The sequence below is a fragment of the Gymnodraco acuticeps genome, unplaced genomic scaffold, assembly GCF_902827175.1.
Source record: "Gymnodraco acuticeps unplaced genomic scaffold, fGymAcu1.1, whole genome shotgun sequence".
NCBI lineage: Eukaryota > Metazoa > Chordata > Actinopteri > Perciformes > Bathydraconidae > Gymnodraco > Gymnodraco acuticeps.
This window is the reverse complement of record NW_022990940.1, coordinates 2141111-2168670: the sequence shown is the minus strand read 5'-3', so window position 1 is coordinate 2168670 and position 27560 is coordinate 2141111. Positions and strand designations below refer to the sequence as shown.

Below are 27560 nucleotides of genomic sequence, written 5' to 3'. Positions count from 1 at the left end.
TAAAAGAAAAAACGAAATGCATAAATGATATACGCCGTAATGTAAGATAAGACCACCATACACTCGAAACTCTACCACACACATGAATGAACATAACTATTTTGTGCAAACGTTTTATAATACTCTGTCATTTGGGATGATGGACCTTAACATAGGGGACCCGGCTCAGTCCCAGCAGTGAAATTGGCTGTGTGACCGGTAGGGAGAGACAGTGAGATGGGCGGTGTGTAGTCTAGTGGCTGGGGCTCTTTTTGTGTTTGTGTCGGACTGGATGGGAGGGAGCAGCAGCCTCAGTACCAGGCACCGCTCTCCCTCAGTGCTGACTGGATAGATAGAGGAGGAGGCTGCTACATGCTGCCGCCACCGCTCCTGCCTTTGTCGTAGAGGGACCTTTTTTTCAACGCGGCTACACTTGATCCAGACGGATATTCCTTTATTTTTCCCTTATTTCTTTTGTATTTGTGGCCACACGGATTTCCGAAGGGGGAGATTAAACAGTCGCGGACGCACCAATGTACTCACTACACGAGGGCAGCGGTCTGTTTCTGCTCGCGGTCTTGGCAGGACTGCAGGTAATATAATTACAGAGCGGAGTTACACCGGACAGTTTAGCTGCTTCTTGTTCGGTGCCCATGCTATTTGTTGAGTTACGAGTTCAGTCGAGCTGCTAGCTTTCCAACATGCACTTTACATGGCGTGCAGTTATAAAACATTGCATTAATGTACCATAACATTCACGATAAAGTAGGTCTAGCACGTGCCCCGTAATCTCTGGTTATTTATTCGCTCGCGATATGCTGTGCTATCTGCCTAGCTAGTACGCATATTTGAATTAATTCTTCTAGCTAAAATAGTTCAAATTTGCAATGACGTAGCCTCATATGAGAGTTCACAATAGCTCAACCGTTTATTGTCTGAAAGTTGGGCGATACAGACGCAGACTAACCGAGCTCTTACTCGGTTAAATTTAGTTTAGAATATTTATGTAGATTGCTGCAGCGTGTCTCTGTCCCCCGGAGAGTTAATTGCCTCTCTGTTAAAATACGTTATAAGCAATTATGAAAAGTAGCCTCCTGTCAAGAAGAAAGGTGGTTATAGCTTATCTACATACTAGTGATTGTTGTTGAACCTCAAATGAAACCTGACAGTGCAATGTAGTGTTTTTGCGGATATAATTGTATTTCTTGACAATGTGGCTACTTTGTTAAAATGTATCCCGTGAGCAAAGGAAAAGGAGCAGCCTCAGAATTAAGTAATGCACTTTGGCAGCTGAAATAGTTGTTTTATAAGGGATTGGCGTCTGTATTCATATCCAGAAATGTACATCCCGGAGCCGTTGGTGTAACGTGCTAGAATTCCAGCTCTGCTCCCCCTCCCCTCTCTTCAAGCATTTCCCATTTCAATTCCTCTGATTTAAAATGGCAAGTGGCACGGATACCCACAATGCTCTTTTTCAGCAGGACTCCTCTTTTTTACATACTTTTGAGTGCATGCAAAGAAATAGAGCCATGCCTTCGTTCCTAGGACCTGAATCAATGCTGAGGTTGTCTGATGGAGTATATTTGGACATTTGTGCTAAAATCATGTTTTACCGAAACACCATCCCCAGTGATTCACTGACTGCTTTTGCTTTACAACATCCCCATTACTCCCTGAATATTTTGTGTTGACAACCTAAAAAGAGTTTTCCGCTTCAAAATGAGGCAAGCAAAAAGCAGTGATTGCCTTGCAGTTTCTTTAAACATCAGCAGTTGGTATTTCTTGTGTGTTCAGACTTTGACATACATGTTTATTCCCATAACAGTGGGTCGTTAGCATTTACCTTTGTATTGCTTTGTTCCTGTACTTCAAAGTGGAGTGTTTGTCCAGAGCAGTGTGTTGATCACCGGGACAGAGTTGGTCATAACCCTACCCTGTGCCTGGGCCCCTCCAGGGGTACAAATGGAGCCTGTTCTTGCCTGGCCATGCTTTTCGGCTAATGCTTAACCCTTTTGGCCTCATTATCCTAATTGCAGTCTCTGCTATAAAAACAACAGATGCTTTTGTACAACTGTGGGGACTTCAGAACGTGACCAAGAGGTTTTATAGGCAACAGAGTGCATTTCTTAAGGTTGGTTTATGACTCATTGTTAACCCCCCCCCCCTCCATTACAGATAGCAGCAGAGGGCAGGGTCACCCCACCATGCAGACCAGGCTTTTCTGAAGATGTATACAAGGTTGTGATGCCAGATATCGTGGAGAAAGGACATCCCCTTTTTAACGGTAAGTGATCAAATATTCCCAGGATGCGTGTTGTGTCTACGTTTGTTTGAGTGTGTGTGCGCTTGCCTCCATGTTTTACATATCAGGGAGGATCAGAACAAGCCTGACATATTTAAACAATTAGCCTCTGTGTTGCTGTGCTGTATTGCAAGTCGTGTAGTTTGCCTTGTAAACCAGCACAAATGTGGTTGAACTTAACTATATAGCTCCTGTCAATTCAGCCACCATGCTGTTTTAGCTTTCTAAAGCAGACATACACATGAGCGTATTGTTACTTTAATACTTGATCATACAGGCAGGCTAAACTGCTGGCTTTGTGATTTTAAGTACGGAAACTTCTTTGATTGCACTGACTAGAAAGTCAATTACACACGGATTTGAGTATTTGCAACACTTTAATCAAGCAAATAACCTAGCTATTAAACATTCCATGCCTTGTGCTGATGCATTCAATCACTACCTTCACCACATGCCTTTCTTTTGCATTTGTCTTCTCTTTTATTTATCATTTCTTCAGTACGGATTCAAACCATATGCAGGAAGTATTTCTCTGTTACCTTAAACACTTTTATGCCTAAGAATACACGCTTGAATCACATCGTTATGTATACGTTTGCAGTGTTGCACCGGTAAGCCCAGTAATAACAGCAATTTAAATAACTTTCAAAATGTTTGTTACAGCGATAGTCTTTCTGTGTGGAAATGTAATAGGTGTATACATAACATCCAAACAACAAAGTGAAAAATAATGATTTTCTTAGCCCATTAAATTGCAGCAAGCATGACCAATACTGCCTCTTTGGCGTTTAATATTGACAACATGAGTACGCAGCTACCATGAAAGAGTATGCAGGCCCACAGACGATAATAAAAACTGGAATATATCACCAGTGTGCTATCAGAGAGGTTAGAGCCTTGAGGTCATTTGGACCAGAAAACATTCTCACTTGTGTTGGATTTCACAGTGTGTGCCTAAAACTTGCACGCTGCCGTCGTAGTGAGTCAGATAGGTGGTGGGGGAGGTAGCAGTGACGAGAGAAGAAAGGAGAGAGGGAAGAGAGTGTTTAGATGGGTGGGTACAGCTTTCACTGAGCTTTACCTTGTGCACAAGTTTCCGTTTGATCCTGCAGGTGATGGATTTCCCTGTGTTGGCTTGTGGATGAGCCGTGACCAGGGGTAATCAGGTTCCCTTTTGTTTGCCCCCCCTCACGCAACCCCCTCTTTTCTTTTCTCTCCCCTCCCCTCCCCCAGCGAGTTGTTGCTCTGTGGAGGTTTCCTTGACAGAGAGGGGCACTCCTGTGTCATTGTAATGAAGCAGGGCTCAGCAGCGTGGGATGATGTTAATGAAACTGCATTCTCTAATGAAAAGCTCCTGTGGCATGTTTTGAAAGACAAAGCCCCCACAGTGGGGAGAGTATGCCCAAAGTTTTTCAACTTTCTTTCACCATGCTGGGTGAGGAAATTGTTTTGGACCAGGAGCTGAGGGTTTTTTCATTCTGTAGCTACATGTAGAGGGCTTAATCTTTAAGTTTCCTCGCATTTCATTAACTTTGTCAATTAAGCCCTGAAAGGATTACATAATGAATACAAACGCATAAATTAAACTTGTTATTTTCTTAAACAATACTTGAAAGTCTCAACACGTTCCAACAGAATGCATAGGGTTTGTCATGTGATAAATAACCCAGTCAGCTAATTCCAGTATGCAACAACTCCTTGTGTTATTGGTTTGTAGTTTAGCTCAGTTGAAATAAGACCTGCTTATCCGTGTAATAGTATCCGTACATTGTGTTAGGTGTCAGTGATATGAGTCCTTTGTTCGTATTGTATTGCTTTTGACCCTGGTGTACTGTATGCATGAGACACAGCAAGAGTGAGCTGTTAGATATCTTTGTCCCATCTAATTGCAGTCTCCCCTATTGTTATTGATCAAGAGAATACACATCCTGCGGTCTGTAACACCTGGAAATGGGGGGCAGTTCACATGTAAACGGCTGACATTCTATGTGCTAAATTAAAAACATCCTGTGGATATGATGATATCTATTATGGCCAACCATTTATAATAGTTATTAGATTTTACGATTTAATCACATTAGCAGCGGCATAAAGTACACTTTAACTGTTAGTTGGCCAAGTGAAGCCCCATTGATTTTCAATAGATTTGTTCAAATGTGTTTCTTTAAAGTTCCTTGGCAGAGCAGCAAAGAGAAAAGCCAGGAAGGACAATTATTCTTCTACGAGAACTCATCTCCAATGATCCATTAAAGGGAGGTTACACTCATTGTTGCAGATCACAAAACCAACTCAGTATTAGGGGGTTACCCACTGTTTACCCTCTGGGGACGATTTGACCTTGCTTTTAACATTTGAATATTTTCTCTGGCCTGATACTGAGAGGAGAGAAACGGCCAAACATAGTTATTTATTATCAGACCATCATACGGAAGAAAGGAGCCTTTAAACGTGCGTTTAGTGTTTTCGCTTATCTTGTTTAGTCACTTAATAAAGTGACTTGTTTTACAAAATTGCATTTAATTTCAGGGAGCCTGCAGCTGCGGGGGGGTTTGCCGCTGGGTGTCTAATGGAATTCTGGTGGCTTTGGAGAGCTGACACACATTGTTCTGTTTTTTTTAACGATGAGGCCTTTTATAGTAGTGTTGCAAAGTGAGTCCGTCAGAGCATTATTCAGCAGAGGTTTCCCTCCCTAAAAACTGGGTTAATGAAAAGCCCAAAAGTCTAATTGGGCCTAATACAGTCTCTCATTCTGCTGTTCTGCCACCCCTACCCCCAACATGTATCCTGCTTTCATATTTCCTCCCTCCACCTCACACCTCTGTTTCTTCTGTTTCCTCACAATTAAGGGGAGTACGTCTTTACTCTGCTTTAGCCTTGGTTCAAGTGCTTTAAATGTGAGCATGCCAAGAGAGTCAGGGGAGAAGGCTCCACCAGAGGGGGGGGGGGGGGGTTACAGTTGACCAGTTTAATAATGTGATTGGAACAATTAGTGTCAACGTCGGCAATGAGAACATGAACTGGAAAGCGTGTTGGGGTTATATATATATATATCTCTGAGTTTTCAGTTAATCTATCATTAGCTGTAATTACCTCTCTTTGCCGTGTTTGTTCAAGGCGAACCTTTTAAACAAACCAAATTTCACCCTTTTGACAAGAAAAACATGGTATTCATGAAATCCTGAGTTTTATGTTGTTCTGGTTCTCTGCGCTCTGTTGAGATCCTGATGGCCCTGGGTACAGCTGGGGCCACTCAGATGTGTTTAAGGGGCCCCGGTGTTTGGCCAGACATGACCCTGCTCGACCCTCTCCTGTAAACTGGGCCAAGTGCTCAGCAACGTACTCAACCCTTTCCCCTGCTCTCAGACTGGTGATGAGGCTGGTGGGGGTTTCCTGGTGGAGTGTAGATGAATGAAAGACCAGCCCAAGGGGTCCTGACCCGTCACTAGGGGGGCTACCTTACCTCATGTTGTTCTGACCTAGCAAGTTGGTCATCCATCACTCGGAGAAACGGAAAAGGAACATTTGAAAAGTCCAGGTTTTCAGGTTTGTATAGCAAGTTGGATAGTATCACATGCCCCTTGTCCTATGTGCCAGAAACGATATGGGACTGTTTGTGGAACATTGCCTACTTGAAATGCTATATAGCGCTGTTGTTTATTTAAACATTCATTATAAGTTACAGAATAGCCTGGAATAGGGTATCTGCTGAAGCCTCGTGTCATAAAAAGACTATCTGCCATCAATATTCCTGTGTTTGAGCTGTGTGAGGTCTGCATTGATGTCTGTGCTAATGCTGAATAATTCAGTAGTCAAACACGACTTTCTTAATATTCAGATCCCTGTTCAAGATGACTTCCATGAGCACAGAGGAGCCATCACACAGCAGATGAGAAAAATCAAGAGCATCATGAGACACTGTGAAGCTTTTTAATTGTATAGCAGCTGCGGCATGTTTCACATATTCTCTTTGTCATAGTGCGACATCAATAGCAACCCCACCATCCTTCTCTTTTTAGTGGGGTTCAAACTCCAGCTCTCTTTTATTTGTACTAGCAGCAGCTTCAGCGCAAGTGTGTTAGTAAGAGCAGACCGTTGATCCCCACCCCCCTCCTTTTTTTCAGGAAGTCAATCAATGAATCCAGGGTCTTTGTTTTCAGTGATCGATATGTTGTAATGAAGGCCACGCTTCAATTCCCAGCTGAAGCATCACTGGCGAGTTAGAGTTGAATTTGCTTTATTCTTCATCGTTGTCAGCCTGCATACATTTCTTTTCATCCCGTCACTGTCTTATTTTTCTTCCTGGGAGCGCCATGGCCTAGATAACCACCACATATTGTGACAACAGATTGAATTTTGGCACTGCATGGTTTTGGAAAGTTAACTCTGGCGCAGTTGGCCTCCGGTCTTACAAGAAAAAGTAGAGCTGGTTGAGTGCTAGCGTCAGAGCTACCACAACTCTTTGTCAGAGGATCACAGTTGTACTCCTTAGGCCATATCGTAAAAAAATAATGAATAGTGTTAGCATATTAAAACAAGTGCACCCATCTGTGGCTAATTTGTGTGTGTGCTTTCTGAGCCTGCTGGGTGGCATGACAGAATATCGCATATTTTATTTATGTCTGACCTTTTTAGGCTCTATCTTCTTAACTAAACCAAACGGTTGTCGGAAAATAACCCCTCCATATTAGGAGGCAGACGGATTCTTGAGAAACGCCTTGATGCAGTTAAAGTATTTTGTAGGACTGACATTATCCTGATGGCTTTTCATCACCTCCCTTCATATCGCTGTTATCAGCCACAGGCCCTGCCCTCTGCCATTGGCGCCTAACAGTGTGTGGCTCTGACATTGGACAGGAGTTAAGGTGTCCCTCTCGTGCCTGTGTGAATGTGCGGGGGGGGGGGGTTGTCCTTGGCATATAATTAGCTCGTTCAACTCAGACAGACGGCTTTCGGTGGTGGTGTTGAAGGGCAGCTCCTGGTAACAGAGAATTCTATAACTAGCTGTTGGTAAAGGTTAATTCACCTAGACTGCATTTAACAACAACATTTGACTGAAAACCCGCAGCCAGACAATGCTCTAAAATCGAACTGCGACTCGTTAAATGCAAACTGTCATTTATTTTTCACAAGGTTTCATGTAACTAGGTTTGCCAAATCAAAGTGTCAGTGCCTATCATGATCTACAGACACTGGACACAGATGTGGAAAGCACACCTCTCACTGCATTGCTGCCTCACAGTCATGTGAAGGTTAGAGGGATTTGATAGGTTATTTGGTTTTAGATCCCACCTGCGCCCCTCCATCCTTAATGCTGTATTGCTAAGGTTTTAAAAATGGATCTGTGAGCTCCCATCTAATAGACTGTCAAAAGAGGACATTTATTTATTCTTCTAAAACAATCCCTTCCTGTTTGCAGTTGGTCCTGACATGAGAGGGAGCTGCAATCATTCTTAGTGATTGTGGTGTCACACTGATTCTGATGTGTTTTATTTAACGTGAAGAACACCCAGGAAAGTGCATAAGATGACCCCACTATGTAATGAGGCCGTGTATAAATAGCCGTATTGACCTGCATATATGCCTTCTTATAACTAGGCTAGCAGTTATTTTTCACAAGGGAAATGCCAGAACAAGTGTGGAACAGAAAATGCCAGCTTGCATAAGGAAGACAATACATCAGCACTATGGAGTGAATTGTTGACTTTTCCCGGGACTGATTTGTGGATTTCAGTGCCATTTTTCTTCTGAAGGACAATCTTTTTTGGCTGGTTGAGCATACAGCTCCATATCTCTTTCTCAGATCCTGTCTCTACAAAGAGGGTTCTGTTTGCAGTGTTGCCCCAGCTGTTTATTGTGCAATACCCCCACTTGATTTGTCCAGTTTATCGTCCTCTCCTGTTTGTTTTTTCGGATTATGTTTAGACAGATTCGAGTAAAGAGCCTTGGCTTCACATTTGAAATCGGCAGACCTATCCACAACTTTCTGTTTCTAGTGAAATCTTTTGTTCTAAAGGCAAAACGTTAAGCTTCAGCTCTGTTTCTTTTAGACAGGAATGCATTCACTTGCTGCCCAGATATAAATCAAACAGCATTGACTGACAACAGGCATACACAACGTCTTTGTGTGCAGGGTCAAACCGGGAAGCTTATACTCAAATGAATATATTAATGAGAGTTGGAGCAAATGAAAAAAATAGACAGAGCCTTGTGTTTAGCCTTTTTTTGTATGCAAGTGACACACATAGCTCACATTTTCAAACCTCATGCTGTGTTCAAGAGACTACATGAATTGGCACGCTATTATTCCTCTGCCAACAAAAGAGACATTTGAAGCAGGGACACGTTAATTGACCCAGATACTGTAGCCATGTTCACAAAAGCCAATATCCTGCTTGGGAAGAGACGTCTACCTCCTGCGGGTCACGCCAACTATTGTGTTCCGGCGGGGGCTTCAATTTCAACGCACCAGCGCCTCTTTTGGACACTAGCCTCTGATGAGCCGCTAGGTCATATAAAAGGGACATCCTCCATGCATCCTCCTTTTATCTCGCTTTCTATCACCTCCACCACTCCCTTCCCTTCCCTCCGCTCCCCCCTACCTCACGTGAGGCTTAAGATGGAGGACTCCCCTGGCTCTTTACAATGATTGATGTGACTTAATTGAGTAATGCAAGGACAGTTCTGCTGCATTTAGTCCCTTATTCTATAACTGAGTTTGCTTCTGGAAGTGACCTTGGTTGCTTCGTGGCTCCAGTCATGAGTGTGATGTGCGATTTTAGTGCTGTTGGTAATATTTTTTGATAGATGGCTATCTTGAGGTTTTGTGGAGCTTGTGCTTTTTTGATAGTTCCTTTTGCTGTGTGTGTGCATCTGTCGAGGCAGGATTTAAAGTCTCATTGTGTATGAATCAAATAGGTCTGGGAGCAGTTTTTGCTTGCCCTCCGCCCCCAAACTGTGTGCTCATCAGATAAGCATATGTAGCACGCCATATTACTTGTCTCAAGTGATCTACTGTTACCAAGCCTTGCTGACACCAGTGTCTGCCACCGCCACACGGGTATTATGATTGACCTGCAGCAATTTTTAGTCTCCATTGAGTGCACACTATGGCAGTAAGCAACATATCGCTCTGCGGCCTGCGATGTCTGAGTTTATATTATCTCTGCCTCTGTCGATATTTACTGAGGCATTAAAGAGCGTGCAGCATGTCGCCACTTTATTTCCTGTAGCATTGCCTGCTCAGCAGGACAGAGGCTAGGGGGGTACATTCTTACTGAGGGGTATAAGTGCTGCTACAAGATGAAGGTCTGCTAATTTCTCCGAACACGTTGAGTCTGACTGAGTCTGCACAAACCATGTGGATAAGACAAAGGCATATGGCGTAACAGTTTGATTGTGGTTTTGATTTGATTTCCTTTTGTTGTAAATTACTTCCTGCCTCAAGTTGTGAGCACGAAGAACAGAATTGTGGAGACAATGGTTGCATTACCACTTGCTAGAGTTGGCAGTGTTCATTCATTAAGTTGCTCTAAATCAAGAGATTTCCTAACAGCAAGACTCCATAAGAAACGTCACAACAATTTCCATTTCTTCACTAGTTTCTTGCTTTCTTTGGCCCTCTGCCACTTCAGTCATTGCAGGTTGATGTGCTTGTGTGAGGTTTAGAGGCGAGAGAAGCTGTCCATTAGAGCTGCATGATTAATTGTAATGAAATCAATAACAACATTCATAACTCTGAAATCTCATTCGTACATGACAATGATTTAGCAGCGTTTGGATAAGCAGGAGATCAGTGCATTAAGCCAAACTCTCCTAATTGCTCCCTAGATTGCTAACAGAGATCAGAAGGATTCAGACAAAGGAAAACACGATGGTGAGGAAGAGGAACAAAATGTATCCAATCCTAATTTGACACAAACATGTATTTTAAAATAAGGGTATCACTTTCGATGATATGATGATGCCATGACCAGAGCACATTGCTAGGTTGCTCATGTACTAAGGCTGTGCAATTAATCGTATTTTAATCGCAATCACGATTTTGCCCTGCGTCAATTACGAAAACAACATAATAGAAAAAAACGATTATTTTGCTTTGCTAGGTTGTGACAGTGCACTGCAATATGTTTGATCTCATTTATTTTAGTCTAATTTATTTTTATTTATCATATTTGTATATGTTTAGTAGCTTGTTGAAGTGCGCTCCAAAATATTTGTTGATCTTGTTTATTGGTATTTATTATTTTGATATTATTTATTTAAATGTAAATATAAATGTATCGTTTATTTTAGTATTGGTTTTTCAGTTGAATTATACGTTCAGGGTAATCAACAGTTAAAAAGATGCTGTTCAAATTATTATTTGTATTTATTTTAAAGTTCAATTAATGGATGTTTTCAAAGTCAATGAATAATCGTATTTAATAATCGTGATATCAATTATTGACCCAAATAATCGTGATTATGATTTTTGCCATAATTGAGCAGCCCTATAATGTACCAAGGCAGAGTCCTTCCTGCATCGGGTCTGAACCTAGGGCTGTGCGATTATGGCAAAAATCATAATCACGATTATTTGGTCAATAATTGATATCACGATTATTTTGACGATTATTCATTGACCATTTATTGAACTTTAAAACAAATAATATTTTACCAATAAACAAGATCAATAAATATGTTGGAGCGCACTTCCAAAACCATACTAAACATATATTAATATGATAAATAAAAATAAATAAAAATAAATTAAATGAAATCAAATATGTTGCAGTGCACTGTCACAACCTACTGAAAACTCCTTAACATATAGCCAACATTTTGGTAAAACATATTCAACATATTCCACTTAGTTAAACGTTGAAGGCTGGCCAACCGTCATGGTCCAGAAGTAACAGGAAATAAATGTTGAACTACAATTTAAGACCAAATAAAAATGTTTAGGCCACCATGGCAAATGCTGGTAGGGCTGCTCGTGTCATCTCTTAAAGATGTTTTGCAAGAAATACCAGCCTGTTTACATGGTCTGGTTTCAGAGATGAGCGCAGGCAGGGGACGATATTGCCACCTGTACTGAAGACCCTCTCTGAAGAGGAACTTGTGGCAGTGCTGCCACATATGACACAGGAAAAAAAGAAAAGACTCTGAAGAACCCTTTCTTTGCCATTATATAAAAATAGTGTTGCTACAAAAGTATAAATTAGGCTTACTAATAAGACAACTCAGATCTGAAGCTACACAGTAATCTGCTGCAGCAACAGTGCAATAAAAAAGACAACATTATAGAATCAAACCCATTTTTTGTTGCATTTTATTAGAGTATAAAAAGAAATGCCTTTAAAATAGGATGCAAGCAACACTAGTTTCTGAACTGATAATAGACTATAATCAATTTAAACAGAACAGATCTTAATGTTTGCATTCTTATACCATTTTGTACAATAATTATCATGAATAAATTCAAACAAACTAAAACTTACAGCAGATTAATAACAGTATCTAAATTGAGTTTTTATTATATCAAAAACCTGTTGAAATGCTGCTGTTATTTTTACTGTCCCACAAAAGCGCGTCGCAGCCTCCAGGAAAGCTTCTTTCATAACTTCGCCGTCTTCGAAAGACTTCATGTGTTTCTCAAGAACGTGACTGACACGATACGATGCTCTGGTAGCAGCCTTGCTCTTGTTGTTGGGCCTGGTGAAAATGGATTGCTGTGCATTTAGCTGTGCTCTCAGGCCCCTCCCCTTTTGGAGCGTAGGGCAGAATTAGGAGGGAATTCCGTCTCGTAGCGTTTGTGCACTGTTTTGAAATGCCGCTCCTAAATTACCCTTCTCCGATAAAGTCACGCTCGCATTGCAGATGAGACAGATGGACTTTGAATTGGAATAGATACAAAAATAATGATCCTCCCACTTGGAGTGAAACTTATATATTTTGGGCTTTTTTGCTTCTGCCATAATTGCGGTCTTGTGTGTGTGCGGACTGTCACTCCTGTTGACCATCCATGCTGTTGACACGGACAACGTCAGCGAACTAGTGCACTGCTCACCAGCCACGCCCGGACACATGGGGTGAGGCCGGCCAATCACAAAGCTTTGATGCGTTCAAGTGCATTATTCTGGCACGGGAACATTATGTTACAGGACATTAACGATAAAACAGAATATTGTTGTTCTATTTTTAGACACATCTCACGATCGACTGGGAATCTCCCCGCGACCCTTCTTTTTAACTAGTTGCTGCTCTTGTTCTGACATCTTCGCTTGCGCTGAACACTCACAACACATGTCACTCCCACGTGGCCGAGTGGGCTTTTAGGGAGGGGCGAAAGCGCACCCAGCAAAATAATCGTATTTTGTCAATTATGCTGTTTTCCTAATCGTCGCAAACCATAATCGTAATCGCGATTAAAATACGATTAATTGCACAGCCCTATCTGAACCCTTTACTGTAATTCTTCCTCGCTCTATCTCCCTTCCCTTCCCGTCTTCAGCTGTACTGAATGCTACAGCCCCAAAAAAAAGTATACAAACAAAGCACAGTGCAAGCAAATCTTAGTTGCATCATTTGAAGCTAACACCGCACCAATTTGTTCAATGTGATGAAGCGATCAGGACCATGAAAAGTAGCAGAAAATCTGCTGCCTGGACGATCTAATCTCTTGGTGTTTGGTGGATAATAGCAGTCTCAACAAAAACTTTGTGTTGCTACCTTCAATTCGGATACATTTGAATGTGTCTTTTAACCATAAGAAATAGTATAGTGTCGTTTTTCCCCATTCCATTATCACATCAGAACAGTGCTTGCTTTAATGGCTTTTTTGTTTTATGCCCTAACACAATGCACACGGAATGCTTAGCAACAGTAACAAAGGTTTTCAAATGTTTACCAGCATCCCACCTACCTTCTATCTGATTCGACCCAATTGCGAGACGCTCAATCGTATACAGGTCCAGTGTCAGCCCTTCACTCTCACACTAAGTGTTCTAAGCACTGTGACCTTTGTAGAAGATAAGCTTCCCTCGGCTGACTTGAAGAGTTTGGAATAACGGCCTCAACCATTAATTTATGGCATTGCTAACCATATGAGGGCTATGAGCCAAGGTTATTGACCTTTCACGCCTGTCACTAGTGATAGAGGGAGCCAGGCCCAGGAGGAAAATGAATTGAGCTTATTAAGAAGCTTGGCTTGGAATCAAACTGAGGGGCAACTTAATTCTCCAGGGTTCTATTTCATTCAAACCGTTTTTTTTTTACACTATTTGACCAATTGTCTTCTGCCGAAGTAGAAATGAAGAGCGCATACAGCGGCAGTTACACTGAATCATAATGCTGCCGTGAATACGTCTTACAGAGATCAGGGGGCATTGTGTGAAATGCCTGAAGGATTCATACTTAGAGCACAAAACACATTACAGCAGTACATCTTCAAATGAGGTCATCATTATCAGATGAAGGATTTTGTAGACTCAAGAGTCACTCGCGATTTGTACTTAGCCAACTTTGCTGTTTTTATTTTAATCCCAAATCTTTTAGTCTCCGTGGGTCTTCGCTTCTACATTTCTAGCTGTGAGACAAAAGAAGGCAGCTGAATGGGTAGAAACCTATATGAATCAAATGTAGCATGTAAAGAATGCTGTGTGGACTGCAGGGAAGCACGGAGAGAGAAGATTGAGCGCATGTTATTTCAGCCCTGTCCTCCCTCAGAGCTCCTAGTCTGTACAAACCTGGTGGGAGGAAAGGGAGGCATGCATTTATATTGGATCAACATGGTATGATGTTATTTTTCCAGCTCCACTACTTGTGTTTATAATCATACCCGGTCCCTTATGGGGTTCAACCAAAAGCATTTGTATTGACTCTGGAGAAGCTTATCTCCGTCTGATACATTGTTTGTACATAGGACCACAATCCCATCCCAGTGGAAATAAGCAATAGAGAGAAACAGCAAACCACTACTATAAATGCGTTTTTGTTATTAGAAGACGACCCTGGTGAGGTCCAACTTACAGGACATTTTTAATATCATACATTTGTTCCATTCATACATATACCACATATATTTAAAGCGGGCTTATAACCTCATTTAGAGGAACAAGAACACAGGCAGGATCACTGATGCTGCCTCAGCCATTCTCTGTAGTATTCATTTAGAGGAGCCGGTTGAATCTTTCAAGTGTTTGTTTATTTGCAGCAAGATAGCCAGAGGACGAGGTAAAAGGACTAATGCATGAGAATTGTGTGCGCTTGAGAGTAGGGACTGATTTGCATGCTGGGGTGGACGACTTATTCAAATGTACTGTATAAAATGGAAACAAGTATTATCTTTGCCTGTCAGTACCAGGGGTATGTAAGAGTGGGAGGGCTATTTTGGACCTGAAAATCTCCATATCGCAAAAGCTTATACCTCGAGCGAGGACTGTGGGTGCCAGATGATGGGGGGGGGGACATGCACCCAGCATATGATTGCACTGCAGCCAAATATGGCTGTCACTCTAAAGCTGAAATTCAAACACAGTTCAATCACTAAAGAGTATGACCAACAAATACTGAACAAGCAAAAATAATAGTTTACTTTCGAACTTGACTTTACTTGTCAAACTCTGCCTTATGTTCTGAAAACACATCAGCCAACTAGAAGTCAGCCACATCGCAGTCATAGTCAGCCTTTTGTACACTATACCCCTTCCTCTTTGAGGTGTGAGTGGCTTTTTTCCGTGCCAGATGCCAGTTACTCATAGAGATGAGACGTTACATCCTCATATTTACTCCAGACGATTCCTCTCCACAGCTTTTGCTCCCATTGCTCTCCACTTTATGGTCTTGGACCAAATGTTGCACTTCACACTGTGCGCTTTTCTTAAAGGTAGTACATTTGTCAGGAGGAAAAGCACATAAAGTAACTGTTGGTTTATCACAAGCTGATGGAGAAATTTACACCTTTGCTGGTTTCAGCAATCAAGCCATGCTGGGAAAAACAAGTCTGATAGCTAGTGTAGGCACCATTTTACAGTCGGAACAGATGTTGCTGTAGTTACAGGTGTTAGTTATGGTACAATATTACAATTTTCTCGTTTACTCATCGTGCCCTGCTGAAGTAAGTCATTTAAATTGCCTGTACGTTTTAAATAGAGCTGTCAATCACAAACTACCACTGAGTCATTAGGAATTCACTCGACCTAAGACATTTGTAGTCACTTATCTGTTCTTTTTTTGCTAAATCTAGTGATATATTAACTTCTTACTATTGAATTTAGAACAGTTCTTACCAAAGTTTGCTGTGGATGACTTGCTAAGAACATATGGTTGACATGGAGTGACTACTTTTACACTACAGTTTGTCGTGTTTGCTTAAAGCAGCACCCACCAAGTGTCAACACACACACATATTTTCTTTTAAAGGGTATCTTATTGGACAAATAGTAGAAAACACAACTATGGTGAACCCATTTAGATGTTTCAACCCTGTCCTCCGAAGAATGTGTTGTCTAGGAGAGCTTTGGTTTCAAGTCACAAACAAGGCTTTGTTCTGCATTTGCCCGGCTTATACTGCACCGGACGTCTGTCGTGGACAACAGAGGCACACATTGTTTTTTTATACACATGTTGAAAGATTGGTTAGTTGATCGAAAGGGAATAATTATTCATGAGTTACAAGGCTGTATATTAATTATATTTTTTCTTTTCCACTGACAAGATAGTCACAAAAGATTGTTTTCCAAATTGGATTAAGAGGAAGTTTTTGAGGTTTTTCATGGACATAAAAACAATCCAAACTGGAATTATTCATGGCCCACAGCAGCTACATTTGACTGTGTGGAAGATATCTGTGGGTTTTCCGTAATAGATTGATAAAAAAAGATGGAGTACCATACAATCCACAATTCAAATTTTAAATATGAACAATTATTCATTGTGATGAATCAGGCAAATTCTAAATAACTGTGTAAAGGAATATCCTACCAAGTAACGCGTCCCTAAATTCAGCCCTTTTACAAGATAATTGTTCCACATCTGTATGGCACTTAGAATAATCATTAGTACAATCTCACAGGGAAACAGTGTGGCCGTTGTTGCTTTTATAGGTAGACAACAACCAGAGGCCTCTCACGTTAAGCATCTTCTGAAAAGGACTGTTGCAGGCATTAGTGTGTGTGTGTGTGTGTGTGTGTGTGTGTGTGTGTGTGTGTGTGTGTGTGTGTGTGTGTGTGTGTGTGTGTGTGTGTGTGTGTGTGTGTGTGTGTGTGTGTGTGTGTGTGTGTGTGTGTGTGTGTGTGTGTGTGTGTGTGTGTGTGTGTGTGGCAGTAGGTGTTGGAGCCTGCTGACAGCTGGAACAGCATTCTATGAAACTTGGCCACAGCCAATGCAGTGTCTAGCCTCGCTATCCTCTGATCCCCGGCCTTCATTTATGGGTCCGTCTGCAGTGCGCCTGGAAAATGCAATTGCACCAGCATTGATTTGTGCCTGTTTAAAATAAGGCAGCTCAGACACTGGGCACATGCATAAGTGGGAGAATTTTATTTTTTACCCTTTTCTCTCTCATTCTATCTCCATTTCCATCCCTATCTCTCTTTCTCCTCCACTTCCTGCAAATCCATTCTCAGTGTGCCACACAAACGAAGCGATGGTTCCTCAGCCGCTTATCGTGCCTTCCACCAGACGGCCGAGGGGTCTAAGCATGTGTACACAGGCAGCTGTGCACCACTGTTAAACTCCTTTCTGTGTGGGATAAGTGGGGATTGGCATGTACTCTGCCCGTCAGGGGCGGTTTCATCTGCTCAAAAATGCGACAGCTGGGCAGAGCCTTTTCACTCCTGCTCTATGTGAGAGACAGACAGACATGAGACACAGAGAGACAGAATGAGAGGTGGGACATGGGGAGTGTGGTTGCTAGAGCTTCCCGGCTGTGGCTTGGGGCAAAGCAAATGTTGATACATGTGTTATGAGTTAGCGCTGACATAACTGTTTTTAAGAGTGGTCTAACATATTAAAGCCGTGCGGCCGGCTCCTTTACTTTCTTCCTTTACACTTCACGCTGTAAACACTGAGCAGTAATGGGAGGAAGGGCATAAGAAGAGTAATTTATGTGCGGAGGAGAAGCCTGAGATGAGTCCTCCCTCCGGGATTAATGGGAGTCTCTGTTCACAGGAAATATGAAAGGCCCTTTGTTGGTAAAGGGCTTGCTGCTGCCAACAAATAACTACCCCCGTCATATCGAAAGTCCCCCAACCTCTGAATTCATTGCCTCCTCTGCCGCTCATCCTTCACCCCTTTTTTTTCTCCAAGCCTATGTGTTTTCTGTCAAAGTCGCTCATTTATGATTCTAGGCTGTGCCTGCTGTACAGAAGCCCAAGAGACACTAGCTCACATTGTTAGTATTCACTGTCACTTCTAGAGTTCCGGCCATTGGGCGAGCCGAAGGAAATAGTGCCGTACAGGTGGTGATTCATACTTCCTGGTTCCATCTCTGCCCTCTCCTGTTTCCTGTCTGATGTGTTTGATTCCGAGCCTCACTATCATATCAGTTTGCTGTGGTTAATGTGTGACCAGGGGGCCGTGCTGGTGGTAACAGTTTATTGTTAGTGTTTTCGCCGGTGTCTGTTGGTCTGGGGGGTAGCTAAGCACACCGCCTTAGGCTACGCTAAATAAAGAATAGCCTATCAGTGAGGGGAAATGACTGTTTGGCACTACACTGGCAGTGTGTCTTTCATCAGGTCGCACGTTGGTCGTCTCACACCTGCGGCGCAGGACAGGGGGGTGAAAGGCTGTTGGCAGGTGTTAATTGCTAAAAAATACAGTGGAGACCCCGGCATGGACATAATATCATTTCGCACCATCTTCTTGTTCTCTCCTGAGCTGATGTTTCACACAACTAAGAATGAATTCCCAACACTCGTTTTATTTTTGCATCCAATTCTAAATGGGAGGAATGAAGTATTACACAATCAATTGTTCTGATTTTCATTTTCATTTAATTCAAATTTCATCTTTGCTCAAGCACTTCAATAAAGTACAGAGATGAATGTGTTTGTAAATCCTCTTTTCATTGGCTCTGAGCACAGAAGAGTTTCATATCTTTCTCTCACATGTCCAGCTTTTCATTTCAGCAGGGGGGCTTTCACATTTCTTATTTACTTGAACATTGCAAGGAAGATAAACAGTTTATTGGAACATCACTGTCACTTCTGAATACATCTGAACAGTTTTTGATATGTTTTCAGAAAATACCAGCTCCTCCCTAAAAATACAGTATATTCTTGCATTGGATGAAAAACAATTGTTACGGTTGTTTTTTTGAACTGTCTGCGATAGTTTCAGCGTTTGCCTCCGCTGCCTCAGGAGCTCCACACTGAAAGCAGAGAATCTATTCGCTCCATATTGACTTCCTCGGGCTGTCTCCAATGGATTTGACATGGATTACGTGGTAGTGTTTGTAACGAAAGGGGGGAGGGGGCTTAACAAAAGCAGGAGACCCCCACTTGAAGAAAAGAGGGAGGAAGAGTGAAATAAAGAAGAGGGAAACTTAAATGAAGAGGGCTCAACTTGGCAAAAGCCATGGGTTGTCAGGGGCAACTGAAACAGCTCTCCCCCCGCCCCCTCCCTCAGATGTAGGAATATAGTGCGACTGAATACGAGCCTGACATTGAAAGGGTGAAACAGAAATACACACATTGGATGTCTGTAATTGAGTTTTCCTGGGCTCTGCTCGGAGTATAGGAGTCTGGCTTTAATGAGCTCCATAGTTTCATGTTATTCTATGCTTTAATTGTAATACCACGGACTCCATTCATTTGTTTAATTGACTAGACTGGGAGCCGATGACTGGGCTGGCGTGGTAGGGGGGAGTTTAATGGCCATCCTCTGGAAAGGATAAGGCTTATTATTAGGTCTGATGGGCCTCCTGTCTCATATAACCTAATGTGGCCATGATAGACAGAGGATTCTGGGTTTGGATACATTGGAACTATAAATCGAAGCATATTCCCAGGCCCTGGACTTTGTAATTGCCCATTAAGGGCCATGTTTGTAGATGGAAGGGCCAGATGTCCCTGATGTGGCTGAGGGTCCAACCTGGGCTTTAAGGAAGCATGCCGTTAAAAGAGAGGAGGAGCACAGGCTGGACATTGCCCCTCATTAAAGTGACCTGCTCTCTGCTGGGAGACCCATAAAAAAACCCTTTAATGTTCTTAGCAGAGAAGCTCCACAATTTGCCCACAATTCCACAGCCGTAAAAAATGGAATTGAATTCCATATGAATTCTCTGCTGTCATAGCTCATGGCACCAGCTGTCTGTCCGTGTTAAAATCTAACCCTTGGGCGCCACTCCTTCTCAGTTTGGTGTGTTCCATATGTTACATTGATCTTAAAAGCTCTGCTCCCCCTCGTGTACTTGAGGAGAAGACCTTAGACTGATTGAGTGGGACATATGCAAGGGCAACATCAAACATTTCACTATTTGGTGTAAGATCACATGACCCTGGTGATGTTATCCCGATTGATTTATGATGCAAATGGACTTTCTCATGTTACCACTCGCCTCATTTCTCACTCTTATCCTCTCTCTTTGTTAATATACAGAAATGTGTACTTGGTTCCATGAAATGGTAATTGAATTGAATCCAGGCCTACTGTCTGGGATAGAGTGTCAGTGTGATACTGTACATGCTTGGCAGCAGTGGCACCCATCCCGTTTCTGAACACTTTATCTCTTGTTTGTGTTTGGGCTGTGAACTCTCGTGCACAGCTGCCACCAGGGCACGTCTGGGGCTTTCTGTAATGCCGATGACCTCTTAATGTGGATTCCAGCGAGGCAGAAAGGCAAATGTTTGTGCTTCCAGGTCTTCCCGGCATCCTGGGTCGCTCCAGCTGTCATGTTATCCGCTTTCCAACCCAACCGTCCTCCCAAATCAGGATGCAACACAATATCTGCTAGTGTCCCTCCTGCAGACGCTCTAAGATATATGCTGTTATTTTGACGGATGCGTGCATACTTAATCACCAGGCTTCCGGCACAAAAGCCATCTTTGAGGCTCGAGTCCCAACCGGAAAACAACAACTGTAGGAATCGGATTTAAAGCCCTCATAATGCCTTGCTCTCTTAAATGCTGAATGAACTTAACATGAACTACAGATTTTTAGATATTGTACCCTCTGAGTGTTATCCAGGGTAAAAGCTAGTAAACTCTCTCCTTAGCTACGCTTGGTGTGTGTGCACATATCCGCCCTCCCACTAGCTCTTTAATTTCATTGTTTTCTTTTCTAAGGAATGTAGCGGCCTTGTTTGTATGCTGGTCATAATGAGCGCCAATGGAAAACGTATTTACACTAGATGGGTTTAGGGGTGTTGGCCAGCACAGTGGAAAGTGTCCCCTCTTTGGCATTCTGCGGAGACCACACTGAGCTCTGTTTCTGACGGATGGGTCTTTTAATGTGACAACTGAAAGAAGCCCCACAGTTTCTGCCATGGACCAGGGTACAATAAAACTAGTAGAGCTCTGCTTTTAACCCCCCCCTCTTTCCCTTTGTTTCACAAGTTTTTTTTTTTCTACCTTATATTATTTCCTCTCCTCTGCAGCTCTCCTTACTTTCGGTGGAAAACTGATATGCAATAGACCGCTTCAGGTTACAGTGCAGTTCTTTTCAAATGGTAAACTCGGTGAATAACTGGATGTAGTGGAGGTGTGGGGATAGGGATGGAGGATCGCAGTACCAAGGGAGGAGCCACTCTCCCCTTTCCTGCTAGCCTTAAAGCATTCAGCTCCTGCCCATTGTACGTCCTCACTCAAAGGGTTTGTGATGGGGCTGATCTTTGACCCCTCTACGCCCACATTATGTTAATGAATGTACAAAAAGGAGGGATGATACAAATATTTGCCTACACACACACTCTATGTTAGTGTGTGTCTGTGAGTTTGCACACGGTGACGCAATTGAAGCCAGACATTGGCTTTAGTCCTACATCATGTCCACGTTAACATATGAGGTTTCAGTCTATAATAGGCTACTGCCGAGATTTAGATTTGACTGCACTGAACCATCTGTGTCCTGAGGCACGTAGACGGCCTGAACAGAAACACAGGAAGATGGACCTGTTGTCATGTAAGTGAGCTTCCTCCATATGTTGTTATGGCAGTGGTTGTGAAGGTAACCAGATCCCCCCCCCCATCAGCCCTTCAACAGCCCCCACCCCACCAAACGCTGTTATTGTCCCTGTGCACAAAGCATGGGGGGATGTGTAACACAAGATGGAGCAGCACGCTGAGGTTCATGGGCAACGCCCTTTCCCAGACTCTATCTCAGAGTATCAACTGGCCATTGCATGCCACAGAAACCCCAGACATTATGTTTTTTGTAAAAAAGTATGAGTGTGTTCAACATGATTTTTGTGACCCGATTACTTGTCTGGGTTCTGCCTGCTTTGGTATGATCAGGTGAACCATGGTTATCATGCAAATATAGCATTGCAACAAGGCTATTGTAAGCCTCTAGTTAGCATACACTTGCTGCAGTCCAAAATGGTGACAATTTATATGCATGTCAGCCACAAACGTAATAAAAGGCAAATATAGATTATCTTCCAACCTACACGGTATTAACTGATGTGGAGATGTGACAAACCAGCACATAATAGGACGTTGTATAGGTGTGTTATGGTTCAGGTGGTGTGAGCTGACCTAGCACTAACATGACTGATATTGATTGCATGAGTTCAGTATCTGCTTCATATTCACGCTTTGAGTGTACAAGGGACAGTGGTCTGCAATCAGTGACTCATTCCTTTTTTTAACATGCTCTTTGGAAAGAAACATGTATTTGCCAGTTTCCTGTGTTTGCTTTAAAAGTGACTGAAGGCCAGTCTGCCCCTGCCTTTTGTGTGCAGGGTTTATGAATACAACAGCACCCGTCAAAAAGAAAGCTTTCGTTTTGCGAACAGTAGCTGTTGGTTAATGTGTGTCTTCATCTGAACATGTGTAAGAGGCAAGAGAAGGTTTTTTAAACTATTAAAAGCTTGTAGTCTAACACTGTAAGTTCTAATAAATGCAACCATTTCCTGTGCTGAAAGATATTGACTGTGATAGCTGTATTCAATTTAAACCATTTTGATGTCTTGATTATTTCCCACCTGAACAGTGTTTTTGGAAAAATGTGTCCAGATATTTCAGCACCACATTATAAAGTCAAATCCTTGATTTTAATGAACAGAATGATGCTGTTAGCGTTAACCTCACTGTCAAAAGCAGTTTCGATTTTTAATTTAAAGCAGTTGCTGGATTAAACCAAACCAGTTGGCCAAGTATTTTTTCCCTCCTTTTGAATTGTGCTTTTGAATGATGTGGTCCCATAAGTACAGTCAGCATTTCTACATGTCAAGATGCATTTAATGATGTGTATTTCAGTGTTTTAATTAATCCAGCATTTGCAAATACACGGCAGTCTTGCTTGTTTTTAAAACTCAGTATGACTCTTGATGTGCTTGACTCAAACCATATGTTGAAGGGGCTTGAAAGGGTTCAACGGCATCAACAGACACAGCTGGCCGGCGCTCTGTGATCTCATAGCATGCCATGTTTGCCATATTTTGCTGAACCCGTCAGCCTTGCCAAAACCCTACCTCTGCAAACTAATTATTTGCCCTCGGATGCCAAATCACATACTGATGAATAACTTTCCAAAGTAATCAGTGTCAGGCTTTCGTGAGAAAACAAGATGGTGAATAACACAATGCAGTGAGTCTTATTTTTCTAAGTTAAATGCTGACGTCACAGAACTGGTAAGCATATACAAATGCTGTTATTTATAGGTGCTGTGGAGGAACATCTCTTCAATGTTCACAGTTAGCATGAGAGCTACAGTCTACATTGGCAGTGAGGTGGCTGTGGACAGTGAGTTAGAGTCTCACTGCCCTTAGCACTGATCATTAACAGTTCTAACACACTGGGATATTAAAGTTTGTTTTACTGCTTTCATCAGCAACCATGCAGGGCTATAGACACGTGTTATTGAATTCATGTCATGTGAGTTATTAGGCCGTACATCTTGAGTGTCCATGTATATTGCCGGATGTGTCTGGTGTGGTCCTAGAGGAAATAGAGTAGCCGAGGAGATCATATTGGTTATTAAGCAGCTGCGCTATACCCTGACCACAGGATATATGAAAAAAACAAACAGGTTTATATTATTAATATCACCTCCTAACATGTCTGAATCCAAGCGTCTTTCTGACTTTGCTCACATAGACTTTGTTCAAAATAATAAGCTTATTCTTTGCGCATGGTTTTGTCAGCCAATGAAATAAATGGGATTTAGCTTGTTAAAAAATTTGTTTTAATTCCTGTACCTTCACCAATAAATCAGACGCGTGTGAACCAGTGTGAACAACAGCCTTAGATGAAAAGCAGGGTAAGTGAGAAAAGCAGCCACAAACCAAGTGATGCAGCACACATCATTTCTGTTGGTCTGTTCATGAGCTTTGAAAAAAAAGGATCAATTCCAGTCTTTGGAATTGCTATTTTTATACCTGCAGGGGAGTTTTAAAGAAAATAGGACCCTACTTGGAACATCTAATTCTCCCTTTCCAACAAATAAATAGTGCCTCTCCCTCCCTTTGTCAGCCACTAACTTTAAATCTCCCCGAGTTGAAAAAAAAAATTGCATTTCATCATTAAGTCACATGAAGCTTTTTTTTGTCAGTGAGTAAACTGTAACAAAGGAACATCTTCCCCACTCTTTAACAAAGCCACTTTTCAAACACAACATCTTATTGGCGGATTAATCCTAAGTAGTGTTCACAACCAGCTTGTCTCTTCTTATGTATATGTGAAGTAGAAAGCAAGACAAACAGGGAGGCAAATCAGGAATTGGGTGGTGGATTAGGGTGCAACAGTGTGGTTTGATGTTTAAACACTTCTTATGTGTAAGATGTTCTGAGGGGGATAGAAAGGCTTTTCAGTAAGCTCTAATGGTAGTGGGATGTCTTTCTGGTATATCTTGCCTCGGTTGGCATAACCTGCTGTGAATCTGCATTTTATGTTTTGCTGAGAGGTTCCAGTGAAGCAGAATGATAGGACAGCACTGACCAAACATAGCACCTCAATTCTCTTTCGCTCTGCCTCGGTTAGGATGACTCATGTGGAGGCGTCATGATAGGTTGCATTTCTTTAGGTTATAAAAGTCCCACTTCACAACTGTGTAGATGCACTGCCAAGCCTGACCTGAAAGCCTTTACCAGTCCGTCTGTTTTCCAAAGTGGAAACAGCAGGAACACTTGTCATATGTCATTCACCATAAGACTAAGGGTCACAATAAATACATAACTGATTGCTTCCTCGAGTCACCGACAACAAGACCACAAGCTACAACCAGAAGCTGTCCACAGCGATTCACATGTTTGTGCAACCTGCTTGTTTGTGCCACCACCGCCGATGTGAGTGTGACCCTGATGAACACTGCTATCACTGTGAGGCGACAGACTATTCCCACGAGCCCTCGCGCTAAAAACCCAAGGTCTGGAAACATTTCCGCAGGCGGCCTTTCCAAGCAGAGACAGATTTGTACATGGCCCTGCTTGTGGTTTGGTGTTATAGCTGCAGACAAAATGAGGACAGATGTGTTTTGAGTCCTTTTCACCCCTCCTTCCCCCCACCGTGATCCTCTATCCCCTCCCTCCTTCCTCCCAGTTCCCCTAATCTGGGACTCATTGTGTCTGTAATAAAGCACAGCTGCACAGATCCTTCTCTGAACCCACTCAGTTCAGATGATTACATGGGAGTAAGAGGGCTCTCCTCTCACAGTCCAGTCGCACAGCCATGCTCCCCACATGGCAACGCTATACTGTTCCCTGAACACAGATGATGCATGCGAGAGGAGACACTTCCTTGTGCTGGACTCATGCCATGACTAATTGTTTACACCTGATGTTGCATTTGATCTGGGCAACTGTTACATCGGATAAACTGTGATATCCATTTCTATTAGTAATGCAGATTGTGCTCACATAAGGACAACCATGTTCAGTCTTTATCTATATACATTGTTTAGAATACATCTTTTACCTTGCCAGATGTATTTCTCAGTCTAGGCGTGACAGGAAACCTTTTGAATGATCAAATAGTTGGAGTAGTTAAAATAGTGCATTGTGTGGAGGCGAGACTCCTATGCAGTATGCCAATTTGCTGGGTTGGATTGTGTTAAATTGCTTCTGCTCAGAAATAAAAAAAGAAGTCATGCATAAGAAAGTGAGCAGCACTAATAGAAAGCTGTGTCTCTTTTACAAATTGATGCCGCATTGAGCGTCAGAGGCTTCTCATTAAAGACAAAATAAAAACAGTAACAGTGATCGATACCAGCTCTGGATTGCATGAGATGTCTATATCTCACAGCATACCGACTTTCCACCTCCAATCAACAACTCGATATTCTACAAACTGTCCAAATCTGGGAAAAAAAGCAGTACACTAGATGTATTTGTTAACTCAAGTAGAGTAGGAGTTTTGCTATCAATTTGAAAATATGACTCATTCAGCCTTGAGATCATTTATTATTTGCTCTGCAGAGAAGGATTTCATACCCCCCCCCCCAAATCCATACAATAACCTGCCTCCTCACCCTTTTTCCATTCCACCCCGTGGATCTCTTTTGAGCACAAACTATGTGTGGGGGAGGGTCATGCAGGTCAGAGTAGGTTAGTAACGAGATGCATTCGACATCTCAGTTGTAGCTTGATGTCTCCAGGAACCAACGCAATGCAAAGGGATACGCTCGGTTGACACGTTAAGACAGCGTTTGTAAATTCATACAAATGCATAGTTTCCTCTCTGTTTGCTTTCTTCTGCTGGAGCAGCACACAACAAGCTGTCATGCATATGAAAAGCTGTGTATGTGTTGAATGTGAAAGCTTTTAAGTGGAACATGGGGCTTGTCTTTAATCTTGCTTCTGTGTATTTTCCGTCTTCTCTTTACGCACGGGCTAATTGTGTTTCAAGCAGAATTTGACACATATTGATTCAAACGCGAAATGACAAATGTGCACACCGGATGTATTGGCAGATGCCCTAATAATCTCTCTCTTTGAAGAAGCTTATTTTTCCTTGCTGTCATTGTTTTCTGAATGGATTCATGTACTTTCTCCCCAGCCTTTCAGAGGAGGCAAGTCAGAGCTTTGTTTTTTCTCCATATCTCAGTTTGTTTTGGTCTTATAAACAGTTCTAAATTGGTTTGAATCCTACTTAAAGGACAGAAACAACTTTGTTTCTATAGGTAAATACACATCTGAGTTGACAACTATGACATGTGGGGTTCCTCAAGGCTCCATCCTGGGGCCTCTTCTCTTTAACATCTACATGCTACCACTGGCTCAGATAATGAAGAACAACAAAATAAGTTACCATAGCTATGCAGATGACACACAAATTTACGTAACAATTTCACCAGGAGACTATGCTCCAATTCAAACACTGAGTAAGTGCATTGAACAAATCAATGACTGGATGTGTCAGAACTTTCTCCAATTAAACAAAGATAAAACTGAGGTAATGGTTTTTGGAGCCAAGTCAGAACGTATAAAAGTTAGCGCTGAGCTTCAGTGTGCAATGTTCAAAACAACAGATAGAGCCAGAAATCTAGGTGTAGTCATGGACTCTGACCTGAGTTTCAACAGTCACATTAAAACTGTTACTAAATCAGCCTACTATCACCTAAAGAACATATCTAGGATTAAAAGACTAATGTCACAGCAGGATTTGGAAAAACTTGTCCATGCTTTTATCTTCAGTAGACTCGACTACTGTAATGGTGTCTTCACAGGTCTCACTAAAAAATCTATTAGGAAGCTTCAGCTGATTCAGAACGCCGCTGCTCGAGTCCTCACTAACACTAAGAAAGTGGATCACATCACTCCTGTTCTGAAGTCTTTACACTGGCTTCCTGTGTGTCAAAGAATAGATTTCAAAATACTGCTGCTGGTTTATAAAACTTTGAATGGTTTAGGCCCAAAATACATTTCTGACCTCCTGCTAAATTATGAACCATCCAGATCTCTCAGGTCTTCAGGGACTGGTCAGCTTTCTGTCCCCAGAGTCAGAACTAAACATGGAGAAGCAGCGTTCAGTTATTATGCTCCAAATATCTGGAACAAACTCCCAGAAACCTGCAGGTCCGCTGCAACTCTGACTACTTTTAAATCCAGGCTGAAGACTTTTCTTTTTGTCGCTGCTTTTAATTGAACTATTCATATCTTAGACTGCACTGTAACTTTTATCCATGTACTTTTTCTTTTAATGTT

The 27560-nt window shown here is 42.2% G+C and overlaps 1 protein-coding gene across 1 annotated transcript in view; it reads left to right on the top strand.

Moving 5' to 3' along the window:
* The first annotated feature begins 267 nt into the window (after positions 1–267).
* The window catches only part of cdh2 (cadherin 2, type 1, N-cadherin (neuronal)), a 60151-nt gene continuing 32858 nt past the window's right edge, over positions 268–27560 (top strand). Inside the window, exons 1-2 of the mRNA XM_034234499.1 lie at positions 268–572; positions 2155–2263. Coding sequence (XP_034090390.1) covers positions 513–572; positions 2155–2263 — 169 coding nt within the window. The 5' untranslated portion in view covers positions 268–512. The remainder of the gene's footprint in view (positions 573–2154; positions 2264–27560) is intronic.